General features: G+C 43.1%; 1 protein-coding gene across 1 annotated transcript in view; it reads left to right on the plus strand.

Annotated features, from left to right (window-relative positions):
- Positions 1–14,541, plus strand: part of VSTM2B (V-set and transmembrane domain containing 2B) — a 31,852-nt gene extending 17,311 nt beyond the window's left edge. The window contains exon 5 of the mRNA XM_075008841.1: positions 13,914–14,541. Coding sequence (XP_074864942.1) covers positions 13,914–14,002 — 89 coding nt within the window. The 3' untranslated portion in view covers positions 14,003–14,541. The remainder of the gene's footprint in view (positions 1–13,913) is intronic.
- The last annotated feature ends 2,195 nt before the right edge of the window (positions 14,542–16,736 follow it).

Raw genomic sequence — 16,736 nt, forward strand, 5'->3', positions numbered from 1 at the left:
TTAAATTCAGTCTGGGGTAATAGTATTCTGGGTGTATAAGCTATAAAGGACACATTACCATATTTTATGTGTAGAGAGACATTTCTCTGCTGGGTTTCATGGGTGCAGGGCTCTGACTTGATTCAAAAGTTTCCATAACCAAATGTCGGTATTTATGAGAGGTGGAATTAGGCTTTCTTTAAGACTGCTTTTTGTGGCAATTCCTATCCTAAGTGACACAACTAGCAAGCGGGTGTTTGGGAATAAGAGCCCAGTGATTCCTTTGAACATGCTCTTATAGGCCTCCTTCAGACCTTCCCTGGCAGCTGGGCTCTCCCAAATGTACCAGCACATATTTTCTATATATCCAACCTACTGTGGCAGGACAGAACTGCTCTCTTCCTTATGGGCATTCCTGCAAATTTTCTAAGTCCATTGTTTGTAACTTCCCTCTATTAAATGCAAACATTTTAACAATGATCAGAATGGAAGCAATGTGCTTCTGGATCATGCTATTATGCTACATGCTATAACGTCTTAAAAATGTCCAAAACCAGATGATCCCACAAAAACTGTTTAAAAAACCTAAAGGGGTGAGTGATTAAGCTGTTCGGAGGGTATTGTCAGACCTAATGTTTTGTGGATATTCTGTTTGGCCCTAATGAATTTCAGTTCTAATGAGCTCTAATGTGATCAAAGACCCACATTTGATAACTGCGATGGCTTAACAAAGATGCATTATACTTTTATTCTCCACCAGTTCTTCAGTCTCTATTATGTAGCTGTGCAGGTGTATAAACAAATTCACGTATTGCTTTTGAAAATAAACACTGAAGGAGGAGCCTTACATTGCTTCTTGGCACAAGCTCACAGATTTCCCCATTGCTTCTTTCCTCTCTGCCTCTGTGCCCAGACTTCTGTTGCCTCCATAACAGTAGAATTTAGCTCATGGTGATGCCCCATATTTCATATCAAAGCAAAGCATTCACTGAGACACCATCATCTTCCGCCTGCTGAAGGTGCAAATAAAATAAAACGGCAGGTGCTACAATGCTCTAGTATCTTTTTCACCAGTGTTGAGTGTATACCTTGTGCAGCTGTATACACGAGTTCTGCAAAACTTTTTGTATCCTCTCTAATCAGCCTTGCCTCCCATGTTTTTCCCCAATCCAGCACCATAGGACTGTGATGGGTAGATCCCTAAATTCTTTTTCAGATTTTTATTGAATAGTCCAGATGCTATTTCAGACTTTATCTGAAGTGTTAAAATATTTTGGTTCTATGCAATTGTGCTGGAAATGTCATTAGAATTAATTTTTCTTGGGGTATTTTGTACTTTTCCTTTATAACTATAGGATGAATATGACTAATAAGTACAGTGAGGCTATACAGAGATGCATCTGGATCTGGAAAAGGTTGGATGGTGGAACTAAGTGTGATGGTGGAATTTTGTAAGCTCTCCCAGGTCTGTGAACAAATAAAACTAACGTCCATTTCTTTGCAGCGATTAAGGTCTAAATGTGTAGACAGGCAGGAGGGACATGGATGGACTTTTTACTTCTTGAGTGACTCACAAAAATAGGCAATACAAGGTGTTCTTACACACATATGTAAGAGCATGAGTATTGCCTCAGATGCCCCAGAGCACTCACTGGGGAAAAAAATCAGTGGGTGCTGATTTCCTCCACTGGCAGCCAAGCTGCCCACTTCTGCTTCCCACCCCAGACCTCTTGCCCACTGGTGGTCCTACTGACCAACTCCTCCCCTGTCCTCCCAGCACTGCCAAAGCAGCAAAAATGGCTGCTTTGTGGCTTTCAGGAAGCTCCACGAGAGAGGGAGAAGAGGTAGGGTCTGAGCCAGGAGTCGGTCAAGCAGCTAGATGGGAATTCAGTGCCTGTGTTTAAGAAGGTGGGTATGCTGGGAAACCACAGCAGTAGGCATAAAGGAGAGAGCTGGACCACCAATCCCATCCTCTTTTGCTGCTGAATAGGAATGCAAATCCAGTCTGTTGTGAAGTAGTTTTCTCAAGACGCTATAGTCGTTGAAGGAGATTTAAATAGTCGTAAATAGAAGCATGCAGTGGGTGGAAGACTCATTATCATCGCTTCATGCTTCATCCATCCTGTATGGCTCATTTTGGATTCATCTCATTCACTGGCTTATGAAAGTGAGAGGACATTTTCTCAGCCAAATCTAGGCCCCAATTCTTCTTCTGGCTGTACAGTGACACTTACCTAGGATGTGCAGAGTCCACCTGTGTAGAGCCAGTTGTAAGTTAGGACCTTAAACCATTGGAGTGCAAAGAGTTTAGTAGCCTAACATGAATCTTAGTGAATACTTTTGTGAAAATGGAGCACCTACTTTTAACTAGTGGTGTAGGAGAATTTTGCTGGAAGATTGCATTCAGTTAATGAATGGTGTAGACAAATCAGATCGCCCTGAAAATGTTGTGCTTGGCAAGTAGTGCTATAACTATGATACCCATCTGTAGGGCTTGGACTTTCAAAGACTCAAGTGATAGTAAAGCAGTGCTGTGCTTTCCAGTGTACGTATATAAAGGTGGAAGTAAAGTGTATTCAGCTTACAAAATTACTTTGGCAAGGTCTCATAAATGGAGTGTAACGCATTACAGTGTGGTATAATTTTCAAGTTAAAATTAACGGTCTTCATTTTTCTTTTCATTTATATTGGTGTGAGTGAAACTTGAAATAAGAGGAATTACTCAATAGTTATTCAGATTTATATAGAAAAAGAAAAAGGCTTTGTTACTAATAACATTCATGTGCAGTAATCATTCATAATCAGTTCACTTTTCCCTTTCCACTGTTCATCTACCGTCTGCATTTTCACTGAGCTTGAGCATTGAAGCTAGGCTTAACAGTTCCATTTTTGGTTCTAGTGCACTATGCTGTTATGTCACAGTTTCCAAAAGTTCAAGGGAACACACTGACTCTCAAATAAAGCTTTCATGCTGACATTTAAAAATAATTAAAATTGATAACTTGATATAACGGTATCTGTATTAATTACAATAGCACCTACAAGCTCCAGTCTGTGCCAGGACCTCACTGTACTGTAATGACCATCTTAAAATAAGATGATCTGAGCCCAAAAAGCAGGAGAGGAAGAATATTTGGTTCCAAATGTCTTGACTTTGTTTTGTCTGCGAGAGTGCTTGTGATGGTGCTGGACTGGCAGTCCTGGAAAACAAAGGCCTCTGTTTCTCTGAGATTGCAGTATAGGCACATAAGTGGTTGAGGAACAAGTTTCCCAACTGTCTCAGACATGGCCTGAAGTGACTTCTAGGGTGAGAGAATCAGTCTCCACAATCCATTCAGTTCTTGGCCTCTTCAAAAGTGAGTGGTGTTTTCAGGTATTGTGCAGGGTAATATCGGAGGACTCCATGCTTCTAAAATTAGACAGAAGTACTGACAGATGCCACAACTACAGCTAGTATTCAAAATGTGCACTTTGAACTTCCTAGTGCCTCCTGCAATCTGTGCTCCTCCTTACAAATTCCATGCAGCTGCTGCATTTTTTCCTTTCATCAGTGTGTGTTTGCCTCTTCTATGCAGGTGTTTGTGACTTGCTGGGGCCAGAGGTTTCCAGTATCTGGCCCACCCATGGGACATAACAGGCCACAGTGGACTGCCAGTAATGGTTAGGCCTCGTCATTCTTCTGGTATAGTGGTCTTTGAAACAGTCCTCTTATTTTTGGTATTGCTGTTTGTGGGGAACCTGTGAAATCGACGTCGTGAGTGCTCAGCAGCCAAGATCCTGCAGTAGCTTCTGCCCCCGATTGGCAGCTCTGCTGGCCCATTCCTCGTCTTCCCTCCCAGGGCCTCCCACCTCCTGTGAAAGAGTTGTTCTATGGCATTGACATGACCCCAAGAGGGGGGAGAAGGAGGAGGAGGAGGAGGAAAGGTGCGGAATGAGGGTGGAGCGGGGCAGGATGGAGTTCTCCTGGCTAGAGACGAAGGTGGAACCTATGCTTTTTTTCTTCCCTGTTGCTGCTTTCATTCTGCTGGTCCTCTATATTTATTTAATGCAAACTCATTGCCAAGGCTTGTTATAAATCCTCCCATTTAGGTGTGCCAACTTTCCACACTGCTCTGTCGTGGGTGTCATCTCCACTGCTGTCTGAGTCGAGCTCCCTCGTATGATGCATACCCGCTGTCACTTGGACTGTTGTTTTTGTGTGACTCTGACAGTCGGACCCAGCCCCACGTATCGGTGTGCTGTGGCTTCCAGTCCATGGCTCTTTTATTGTATGCCGCTCCTTAGCTTGGCACTCTCTTAACAGCTTCTTGTGCTGGCAGTTGTTCTTCTGCTGGACTGCCCCTCACAGGAAGTCCAGTCTTGGTCTTCTGATCTATAAGTCCCAGTGCTGGGCAAGGGTCTAGTCCATTGGACGATGCATTGTGATGGTCTAGGATTGCCAAATAATGACTCTTTCTGATCTGTTTTGCTTTTACCGTTCATCTCTTTGCTGCCTTCCAATGTTCCAATCCCCTTCCAACCCAGGGGAAAGTCTCTTATGCTGAATTGTTTGTATCCTGCTGCAGGGTACTTTGTCTGAGCATAGCACATCAAGTATTCCAAATGTTGGAAAATGCGTTTTCACGTGTTTAGTCACAGTTCTTGCCTGAGTGTTCTCCACATAGTCCAATACAGAGGAATTGGAGTGGTTATCTACTGCAGTCTCATAGATTGTTGTTAAAAGTAGACAGGTGTGGTCTACTCTTTTCCCAGCATTGGGATGAGATTTCATGAAACTGCAGAGTCTCCTATAATTGTCGATTTTTAATATGTCTTTTTTTCTGCACACCTTGCTGTACTCTGTCAAATGGGCATTTGTGTCTGTCTGTCTAGTAGAAACTCTGCTTGGTTCATCTCAGATCTGCTTCTGTGCTCAGGTGTGGAGAAGTGTCTTTCTCTCGCAGTGTCGCTCTTAATTTTGCAGGGATTGCTGCTTAGTGCTGCTCTTTGAAACTTCACATTTCTGTTTTGTGGAAGCTTTGCAGTTTGTTTTCATCAAGGGCACCAATTCGGATACCTGCATACTAGAATCCCGCTTGTTGTTCTTCCCATTCCCCTGACTACCAGGGAACGAGGGAAAAGTACGCAACTAGTCTGTCTGCCTCTCACTTCTGGCAGGTGAGGGGAGGGGATGGAGGAGTAATTCATGCAGTCTGTGTACTTTCCCTTCATGCCCTGATACTCAGGAGAATGGGAAGAAGAGCAGTCAGCATCCTGGCATGCAAGGACTTGCTGCAGCTCCCTGCCCCCTCAAAATGGCACCTGTGATTTTCATTTCACATGGGAAGTATTTTCAGAATTTCCATCAAAACAAATTCAGAAGGAGGAGGAGAAGAAATGTTTTGAAACCTACATTTTTCAAAAATTTCATGTTAAAATAAGCTATTTCATTTCTAAAATTATTTTATTTTTACATTTTTATGACACATCAGTAATTGTACTACATAACGGTATTTCATGATTTACATGTACAGTTGCTATAGCATATTTTCTCTTTGAACCAGAAGTAATTACATAGATTTTTAAAACATCAGACTTTTAAATATTAAGGTGCATGTGTTTGTATGATAGCAATAAGATCACAAAAATAGCAAATAGATATCTAAAAATGAAATTTCCTTTTCCAAGTGTCTGCAGTAGAGAAGTAACTGCCTGGTGTCAGATATTGCTGGTCGGAATCCTCAGTAGAGTAATCTGGATCCAATCCCGAATTCTTATTCATGACAAAATCCTGAAAGTCTGGGTACAGGTAGTGCTCAATTATACCTGGGCTTCTCAAGTAACTTGATGAAGTAAATTAAGGGTCATCCCACTGGCTTCAGGGGAGATACTCAGATTTACGCTGTTGCAACTGAAAGCAGAGTATGACTTATTGAATTCAACTTGTCTGTAGTAATTGTTAAAATCGGCAAGGAGTTTTGGCTGAAGAGGTAAGGTGATGAGTCATGCATCTGACACAGTCTTGCTTCTTCCAAAGTTAATGCCATCTGATCTCCATTCAGCAGTTTTACACGTATTCATTGATTTCAGTGGGTTTGATTACACTGGTAGGAAGGAAGAATTTGGTCTTGGGTGTTTAGATAGAAAGAAATGCTTGTAATCCAAAACAAACGCCCAGAAAGTTTTTAACTGTTGAGATTCATTGTGAAATGAGCATGCTTAGATAATTGTAAAGCATTCTGAAACAGTTCTCCAGCAATTTTAGACAGAGGTATGCATATGTAAAAACATGGACATTTCAAGTTCTTTACTCACACAAATAAAACCAATAGTTAGCACTTTGAGATGTTTCAATTGAGATTTAAACCAGAATAGATGTATTTAGAATTTAAAATTTGCCCCAGCAGATATTGCTGATGTACAGATATTACACATAATTAGAGGTAATAGTGTTTGGCATGAGAGAAATCCTAACCAGGGGCTGTGGTACCACTTCAGAATACCTTTAAAAGGCTACATTTATAGCTACTGTTTCAAGGAAATTTTCTCCTTTTTTTTCTTGTAGTGAGCTATAGCCACCCTAGAAATCAAAGTCCTATTTATTCACCAAACTGGTTTGTTGCTAACCACAGCAGTTCTGCTTTACCCAAGCTTAGTTTTTAGTAGCCTACTAAATATATCAAGCCCAGTCCAAACCTTAGTGCTGTGCAGGTGTGGAGCTGGCTTACAGCCTCTGACCTGGCAAACTCTCCATTGCCAACAAGAGCCACTACTTGCCTTGGAGTCAAGAGTCTTAACCTCCACTGCAGATGGCCATATATGGTAACTGGGGCACTGTTATGGGAGATGGTGATACCTAGATGCCCTAGTTCAAGGGCTGGGCTCTCCAATGTGATTGAGTGGTCCATGCATAAAAGGAGCCAGCTGACGGTTCAGTAGTGGTGGTGTCAGCTGGAACCTGTGGTACAAGTGGTTTTTAGATGAATGCAATAAAAATAAGTAATACCTCTACACTTAGTATTAAACATGTAGGCTTGAAGTCATGTTGAAGTGCTCATGTTTTACATGTTCATTTCCTATATTAAACTTGTGGTTTCAGGAGGATCAATTTTTAAAATGTCGGACATTTAAATATTTAGTTACACCCATTGGTATGATAGCGATAAGTACATAAAAATAGCAGCTAGAGTGGCAGGAAAGGATGTGGTTGACTTAACAGCCTTGCTGTCAATTTGAATTTTGTGTTTTCAGACCCTGATGCATTTATGTTTTCAGACATAGCTGCTTATCAGCATGTACAGATGTGTGCACTGACTTTTTTTTTTTAAAGGAAAAATTAGGAGAACAGTTATTGATCAGATGCATGTCTGTAAACTCATTACGCCTGGGGCTAATTGTACAGCCACTGACATTCCAATCCCCTGTTGCTAGACACGTGAAAGTTTAGAATGTATGTAATATGCAGACTTGGGCCCTTTGAACCTAGACCTACCAAGTGCTGAACACTCTCAATTCCCATTTGGATCGGTGTGTTTCAGAGCTACTTGGGAGTTATGGGAGCCCTTCAGCACCTCAGAGGAGTGGGCTCACTGTGCCCGTACTTTAATGTGCGCTGTGTGTAAATGCCAGCAACTGCACTATGATATTCTGCATTTATTTGACTGAAATTTTAACTGTACTTGGTCCCTCTCTTGAATTCAGTGTTCCTGAATATATATGGGACCAGATTCAGAAGTAAACAGAGCTCTATTGATATATAATGCGCCAAGCGCCAGACCTATGGCGTGAAAAAAAATGCTAGAGTGGGAGCTCTCTACTGTAGTTTCTTTCTGAACTGTATTTCTTCCTCAATGCCAAAGACCCTTATCCCTAGACCTGCCTCAGGGAGTGAACTTCCCCAAACAGAACACTAGAACATAATGTAAAAGCACAGACAAGAATCTGGAAAACATACTGGCATGAAAACTTCCTCATATGTGCCCCCTTCTTATGACTAAAACAAGCCAATATAATTTTCATTAAGCTTGGCACCATCCAAATTATTTTTCTTTGAGCATGAGAGGGGACACCCTACGGTGGGGAGGGAAGAAGAGAGGCGCTCTCACCAGGAATCCCCCGTCCCATATCTCACAGGGACATGTCTGGTATCCAGAGCCATTCTTGTATGCAGGTTCCATTTGTCCCAAGTACTATTAGTCTGGCTGGCTTGACCTAAGTCTTCACTGTCCAGACACTCAGGGCAGGATTATGGTGTTGGGATCTGGGGGAATGAGGAGGACTAGTGCCGCAACAGGAGTTCCTTGAGGCAGTGCAAAGGGATTACGGCTTCGGATACATTCCTCCAAAAGTGTGAACTACGCACCCTTCCCTGCATAGAGGTGCAAGGATTTGGGAATGGGTATCATCCAATCTCCTGCTTCCCCATTTAGAGGACTTCACAGTGTTGTCACTGCAAATCCTGCTGGAGTCCTTGTTAGGAATTCATCCCTCCAAAGGGACAGAATGGCACGGGCTCCTTCCAGCTTCCATAGGACTATCACATGGAGTTCCATGGACTGGCTCTTGGAGAACTGAATTATGTGTTTTCCTGTATTAGACTGTTTGTTTGCTGCCTCATGAAGTTGAATTGGTTTGGATGCACAAAGGGTGACCGTTTCTCCTTGCAAACGGTTTTCAGCCACTTTTACGTTCAGCCTCTCATGCAGCAATATGCAACTGTAGGACAGAAGATGACCAGGAGGTACCTTTTGAAGCCTGAGTTTGTACAGCTGTACCACAGTTGGTCTTCCCCCTTTTCACGCACATCTCTAAATGCCCTTTAAAAACAACTTTATGAATTGTTTCTTTTACTGCCTTAGTTAATTGCATTTGTTAATGATTTTCTGTAAAAATTCTTCTTAATGCTTAGCTATTACTTAGCTGATGTTCCCTTATACAAATGTACATGCAAAGACTTAAATTAAAATGCCAGTAACTGAAATCAAGCAACATTCCTGTAAGGTGGCTTCTCATAAAGCCACTAAAGTCTGGAAACTAGAGGGTGTGAAAATTAATTCTTAACGTGCTGGCAGATTTGAGATTGACTGTTTTGCTATTGAATAACTATGTCTTTCCTAGCGAGGCAAATGTAGGCCATGAGTTAATTTGAAGGCTGAAGTCGAAGCACTTTTGCTCTCTTTACAGAAGACGCTTTCCGAGTATTTTCTCTTTGAGGCACAGAATGCACAATGAGACACTCACAATTCACGTAGTTATGTCCAGTAACTCCAGACTGGCATTTTCACAGTGGGTTAGATAAAGGAAGGATCCTAAACAACGTTCCCTTGAATCTTTTCCATCCTTGTGGTGGACTTTTTGCATCCGTGTGCAGAATATTTTAATGTGCACAGGCACATGTAAATGTGCACCACCAATAGAGACATAAATCCCGTAGAACTTTCTCCTACCACCCCTGCACACTCAGCCTGGGATCGGAGGTTCCAGGGGGGCTCTTTCAATCTCTGGCATCATCACCAGAAATAAAGGCTCCGCAGAGCAAGCCAGTGTTCAGCTACACTTGCACAACCCCCCTTGCCTTCCAGTTGTGGCTTCTGTGCTGCCCATGCAAGCCTATTGCCTTCAGCAGCCTTGGGTCATTGTAACTGCTCAGCAGGGTGTACGCAGTTGATGATGCAGACAAATCCAGGTCCTTTGCTTTCAGTTGTATATGCTTGGAAGAGCTAATGTGAATGAACAGCAGTAATAACTCTCCCTGCAGAGTGGATGATGAATAAACACAAGAAGCCAATCCACTGAGTAAGACAGTACTGTTTTTCATACTTGCTTTCAGAGCAGAACTGAACTGAAAAGGGAGTGAAAATGACCTTGGTCGTCACACAGCTCTAGAGGTGGTGGTCCCCAGGCACAGTGTGGCTAGGAGCTTCTTCTAAAGTAGGGCTCCTCTACATGACCTTAATAGGGGATTGGGTCTTGAGTGCCAGTGTAAACTTTTCTTTTTAATGAAGGTAGATAATGTGAAGGAAAATAAACAAGCATTTTGTCATGTTATTGGGCATAGTATTCTGCAAATTCTGGCATGATGCATGAAAGAGCTGGCTTTGGGAGGACTCCTTTGCAACCTCTAACTTTATAACAAAGCAGAAACATGTGACCTGCAGCTATTCAATGAGAGGCGAACATGAGAAGGAGCCACGTCTATAGGGGGTAGTGGACAGCAAACTGGAGATGAGTTGGGAATATGATAAAATAGCAGGGAGGACACACTTTTGAGCTGCAACGTAACACTTGTCGCACTCGATTGCTGCTAGACCAGATGGATGGCCATGTAGCAGGGCAATTTACATTCCTTGGGCCTCTGCTGACAATAGGGCTGCCAGTCTTCTGGTTTCCAAATGGAATGCCTGGTCGACAAGTACCCTGGTAGCTCCAGTCGGCTCAGTCCAGTTGACCACGGTGATGAGTTCCACACAGTTCCTGGAAGTAGCTGGTATGTCCCTCTGGCTCCTAGGCAGAAGGATGGCCAGGTGTGTACCACATGTTGCCTTGTGGCCAGTGGGAGCTGCTGGGGCAACACATAGAGCCTCTTGGCCAGCCTTCACCTCAGAGTCAGAGGGAAATGCTGGCTGCTTTTAGGAGGTGGTTGAAGCTCGTGCCTCAAACCCCTTCTACTTGCCAGCCCCTTGTCCCAGCCTTGAGCCTCCTCCCTGAGACTGCAGCCCACTCCCCAGCCCTGAGCCCTTTTCTGTACCAGTTTTTCCAGAGACTGTGCCCCCTGCTTCACCTCAATCCCATGCTCCAGTCCTGCACTCTCCGCACGCCCCAAATATCTCATCCCAGACCCCACCTCAGAGCCTGCAACCCCAGTCAGCCCAACCCCCCACACCCATACCCCCTACACAGCCCAGAGCCCTCACCCAATCCCCTGTCCTCTCCTAGTGAGAGAGTGAGCAATGGAGGGTGGGGGGATGGATTGAGGGGAGCAGGACAAAGGTATTCAGTTTTCTGCAGTTAGCAAGTTGGCAGCCCCAGATGACAGCACCTTAAAGTCAGCACTCCAGCGGCTCAGCTCCTCCTCTTTGTGACTGATGAGAAAATACCTCTGTGTACTAATTCCAGGGTTTTGTCCTCGCTGTGGGCTAGATTCTACTACCCTTGCAAGGGGGACCTGGGAAAGAGGCACTACTTAACGTATGGGCAGCAGAATCTGTCTCCATTTCAGTACTTTCTACTGCAACAGAGGCCCGGTTGCAGCTTCGCTTGCAAGTGGAAGTTGGGCTGGAAGAACACTCTAGACAGAAACATGTTGCAAAGGGTACAGGCTGGGCCCCGCACCGGCAGGGGGAGGGGCTCCAATGGGGGCTGAGCCAGGCCCCGCACTGCCCGAGGAAGGGGCTGGGTCTGGCATGGTTTGGGTGGTGCTCCCTTGAGTGGGGGCTGGGCTGGGCCCCGCACTGGCTGCTGGAGGTGCTGGCATCATGGGGGGGGGGATCTCCATTGGGGGGGTGGGGAAGGGGCTGGGGCTGGCACAGTTTGGGGGGGTAGGCTCCACTGGGGGGGCTGGGCTGAGCCCCATGCTGGGTAGGGGGGCTGGCACAGTCTGGCGCGGGGCTCCATCAGGGGATTGGGCCAGGCTCAGTGCTGGCTGGGGGAGGGGCTGGGGCTGACCTCGTGCTGTGGGGGAGAGGCTCTATTGGGAGGCTGGGCTGGGCCTCACGCTAGCCGGGGAGGGGCTGAGGTGGCAAGGTGTAGTGGGGGGGGAGAGGTTCCGTGGGGGGGGGCTGCAATGGGCTCCGCGCTGGGCATGGGAGGGGCTGGGGCTCACCTCTTCACAGGGGGAAGAGGATCTGTTGAGAGGCTGGGGTGGGCCCCGCGCTGGCCAGGGGAGGGGTGGGGCTGGCACAGTGCAGGGGGCAGAAACTTGCCTGGGCAGAGGGTGGACAGACACGGCAAAAATAATGTGTAAGACGAACACGATGCTAATTGCAGGAACACCTCCCCTCCCAGTCACTGTCACAGACGCTTGCTGGAAACGTTCCGTAGAGCAGACCCAGATTCTATGGGCATTGGGAATAATGGACAGGCACTAGCACTGCCGCCCCACCCCCCCGAAAGTACTGTACTCCTGTACACCTACTGAAATGCATCGGAGCTGGAGCTGCTGCCACCACTGGCAGACCCACTGGGGCCAGAGGAGCTGCTTAGGACCATTGCGTTGGTTGGGACTCCCATAGTAGCTGGATTAGCCCTGGTGCCACTGCCGTGGCTAGGACGACTGCCATAGCTGGGTCTGCCACTGGGGGCTGGAGGAGCCCCTAGGGTCACCACGGTGGCTGGCACTGGGCAGAGCGTGGGTGGCTTGGAGTCCAGAGGAGCTGTCGTGCTCTGCCCTGAGCATGAGGAGGAGCTGGGAAGGTCTGTGCCCCACCCTACAGTAAACCCTCACATTTAATGGACTTTCGGGAATAACAGACACACCTCCCTGCCATCAGTCCATTAAAAGGAGGGGTTATGGTATAAGATCCTTGTGGCATCTAAGCGAGTGCTACATGGAAAAGTAATAGAGGAAAGTATTGATGCACTTTTATCTCTTATTGTGGCTGAGCATATGGAAACGAGGAGGAAAGCCAGCACCATGTAATCAGCCAGCTTTCTATGGGCCACCAGCAAGAGGGCCACCGTCTCTAGTTTGCAACTCCCTGCAGTCTGGACACTCCATTACTGGAACGATTTAGACAACTTAAGTTGGGAGGAGTTCAGAGAAGAGCAATAAAAATAAGTCAAATTAAAATCTGACTTGCGAGAAATGATTTAAAAGAATTAAATATAGTTGGCAAAAGCACAGTGACCTGGGAATGTGATTGTATATAACTTTTGAGTATCTATAAATATCGCAGAGAGAAGAATTATTTAAGGAAACACAATGTAATAGATTAAGAAATGTTCTCTGTATGTCAGGAAATTCTTCGAATCTCTGATATCTGCTAGACTATGGAGGAGTCCCAAGAGGTTGGATGAAAATCCCATCACTAGTGGCATTTAAAACCAGTCTGGATAAAGCCTTTGAGATGATACCAAATAAAACAATCTTGCCCTTCCTGGAGTTTGGACTAAATGAGTTTAATGTGCGTCTTCCGTATCCCACTCTTCTAGGTATTGCTATTTATCTGTAGAAAGCGAAGAAAATGCCAAGTCTTATTGTGTCAGTTCCAAATGAAACTGGTGTGTGTATTGTTGATCAAGAAATGTTGCAGAGTATAGCCACGGCATTTGTCAATTTCTTTTAAGGTGATTTGTGGTTGATACCTGCCAGCTGTCAGGAAACAGTATAACAGATTAAAGTATATTTATAGCAGTCTCAATTGCTGCTATTCCAGATGCCAAGTTTAGGCCATACCATTAGTAGTGCATAATGAAATGACCTGCGTGTGTGGTAGGCTTTGGGGAATAAAGACGTTTCAGCTGGATAGCTCTAGTATTCGATCTTACTATTAAAATTAAGCTTCTGGCCTCTGACTGTAATGATGAAAATAAATTCTAGTACAGGCTGAACCTCTCTAGTCCAGTACCTTTGGGACCTGACTGGTGCCAAACGAGAGAATTTGCAAGACCGTAGGAGGTCACTATTGTCTAACACGTTGCCAACACTGCCACTGCTTACTGAGCTCTTAGAAGACATTTAGGGGTAAATTGCAGCTAAATAACAGCATAGAACGTGGAGAGCCAGGACTGGTGCCTGTAAACAAACTTTATAGGACCACAGGAAACTTGGCCAGACCCATGATAAGTGGTCATCTAACTCAAATCATGCCAGATTACAGATGTTGCTGGACAAGAGAGTTCCAGACTAGAGAGGTTCATCCTGTATTTTCTTCTGTGATTTAAAAAGCTATATATGCAACACTTTTTAAAGACCAAATATTAATGTCTTCCTCTTCCCTTGTCTTTTTCTTTTTTAGGTGCAGGACCTGTTTATGCTACAGGCTCTGTCCTATATATATGCCTGTTGATACTGCATAAGCTTGTACACTTACTAGTGAACCACTGATGGACTATTTTATCCAGTATCCCTAAACCAAACAAAAAGGAACCTATTTAAAAACAAAACTAACCCTTGATACAGACTGTAGTTTTAAAGATGGACAGAAAGAGACTGAAAAAAGCATGACAAATTGTACATGGGGAGGGGGAAACATATTTTTGGGACATTACACAAAATAAACCATCAAAAGTAATGCATCTAGTTTCCTGATTATATGGTGTAAAGCCATGCTCAGTGTGGAGCACCTATGATTTCTCTATTTTAATGTAATATTTTTCTTTTCTAAACCTTCCGACTATTCATTTTGCACGAACTGTTGAGCAGTTATCTTTATGATAATATGTAAAGATGTTGAGTCAAAGGCCTTCTAAAGAAGGGAAATATTTTAGTAGCTTATTGTGTTTAGGGTTTTTGGATTTCCTCTTCTGTTTTTTAATTCAAGTAAATTATTTCTCTTTTGATTAAAAAGGCACATGTTACCATAATTAATATTCACTGTCAATAATATTTATTTTTAAATAAAGATTGGAAGCAAGGTAAGACATTTGTTTATAAACTGTATTGTATATTGCGGAATAACAGTTGAATAAAAAGATTTTGAAATAATGTTTTTACAGATTTTGAAATAATGTTTTTGCGTATGAGTTTTAACACCTTTTTGCACAGACAGCATTGAGTGGCTACATGTAGTTTGTGTTTCTCCTTCAATCACAATTCTTAGCTGTTTGCCTACATGCTGAAGCACTCAGAGCAAGATTTGTGGATGTTCTGTCTCCTGCTCGCTCTCAAGAAGGGGAGCAAAAGAATGATGTTGCAACATGTAAATGTATATTAAATCTATATGGAAAAGGAAAGCAGAGATTTATTTCACTATGCTGATAGCCTCAGTTTGGGGAAGCTGCTTTGTCATGCAAAGTCAGAAGAACCATTAAACAATACGAAATGTTGAAGGTAGGTTAAATTTTGGTGTATCTGTTTTTATGATAACCTTGCAAAAACAGTGGAATAGAAAAGTTACTTATATTCTCAAATGTGTAATATTAATAAACTATTTTAAAAATTGCATTGTGTGGCATAGGTAATGTTTAGTAGTGCCATGAGTGTAGTAGGGGACTAGACTAGATGACCTCTGAAGGTCCCTTCCGTCCTGTGATTCTGTGATATAAGTAGGGCTTGAGCCAGTATCCATTGATTAAGTGGCCTCTGGGTCAGGCTTTTAGATTTCTATTACTGTTGACAAAGTACCAAGTAGAGCTGTTGACTTTTTTGGGGAATGAAAAAGAGAGTTCCCACTACTTCCAAAAATGGACTTTTTGGAACATTTTTTTCCCAAAACAATTTGGTGAAATGTTTTTTATTAACCAAAATGTTGTCTCTTTTTAGAAGCACAGAAAGTTTATTACAATGTCATTTTTTTTTTTTTTTTTACTGAAAAATGGCTAGGGCAGAGGGGCAAAGGGGCGTCAACATCAAACATTGAGAGTGGGTTAAGTCCTGTCTGTGCAAGCCTTGTTTTACATTATTGCAGTGCAGCTATACTGAGGGTTTCCACCAGTTGAGCTAATAAAATTGGGGGGAGCTAAACGGGTGCAAAAAATGCTAATATAGACAATAGCCCTAGATATGTATTGTAGGACTTTTTCAGTTTTTTTAACTTCTCTGGTGTTTTGTAACCGCTTTAATTTGTTTCCATCATTATGCAATATTTCCATTTATATCTTTGAATTTGTCATAGTAGCTAACTTATTCTTACAGTTATAGTATTTGTGGCTTAGCTGTACTTAATCTTTTTACATTTGAAAAACATTCATTTATCTTAATCCACCAGTGTCATGTATCCCAGTAGTCTTCACTAATGATCCAACTGATTTTTATTTTTAAAAAATACAAAAACCTGACCAATATGAAGAAAACCATTCCATAACATGCACAAGATGCCTGCTAAATGCCAGGGCACATGGCTCATACTTTGTCAATACATTGTGGTTTGATCTCATTCGTATTGAGCAGTAATAAATCCAGTTCTTAATGTTATCTTGTTGGGGGTTCCCCCTTTTTTTTGGGGGGGGCGAGATAAAGATTGACATGAAGGGTACATGTGTATTAGTTCATTGAATACTGAATTGAGCTAATGTCAGATTAAAGAATTAGCTATTTTTGTTATCTCAGGAATGAGGAGGGCTGGACAATGAAACAGCAAAATATGTGGTCATTTTATTTTTCTGAGATTATTGGCATGTCCTGTACTTGCAACAGAAATACCCTGAGCTGATATTTCAAGAGCTACATTTCCTAGAGAGGTGTTTTATTGCCAGAAAGATTTGCCTGAGGAAGCATATGTACAATATTCACTTAAAGTACTTCATTAAGGTGCAGTGAAGGTTGCTGTTGCACTATGTCATAATATCTTACAAAGAGAAGACTGTTGTATCTTCAATACTGAATAAAAAAAAAAAATACCGGGTGGTAGGGGGCAAAAATGGTTATAGGTTTAATAACTTCAACAGGTGGTGTGTTCCTTGACATTCCCTTTAAGTGCTTTTATTAGCAGGAAACCAATGAGGCTTTTAAAGTTCTTTAGCCACCATGATTCCTCTTCCAACCATGTACGTGCAGTACTGGAGATGGAGCTGTTGATGTATGACTCCAAACAGTGAACAATTCTGTATGATCAGACAACTTCAATGTTTTAATTTTTTTTAGCAGAAATTGAAGTACTTACTGTAAACACTTAGGCTAT

This window comes from Carettochelys insculpta, chromosome 14 (genome assembly GCF_033958435.1).
Source record: "Carettochelys insculpta isolate YL-2023 chromosome 14, ASM3395843v1, whole genome shotgun sequence".
Lineage (NCBI taxonomy): Eukaryota > Metazoa > Chordata > Testudines > Carettochelyidae > Carettochelys > Carettochelys insculpta.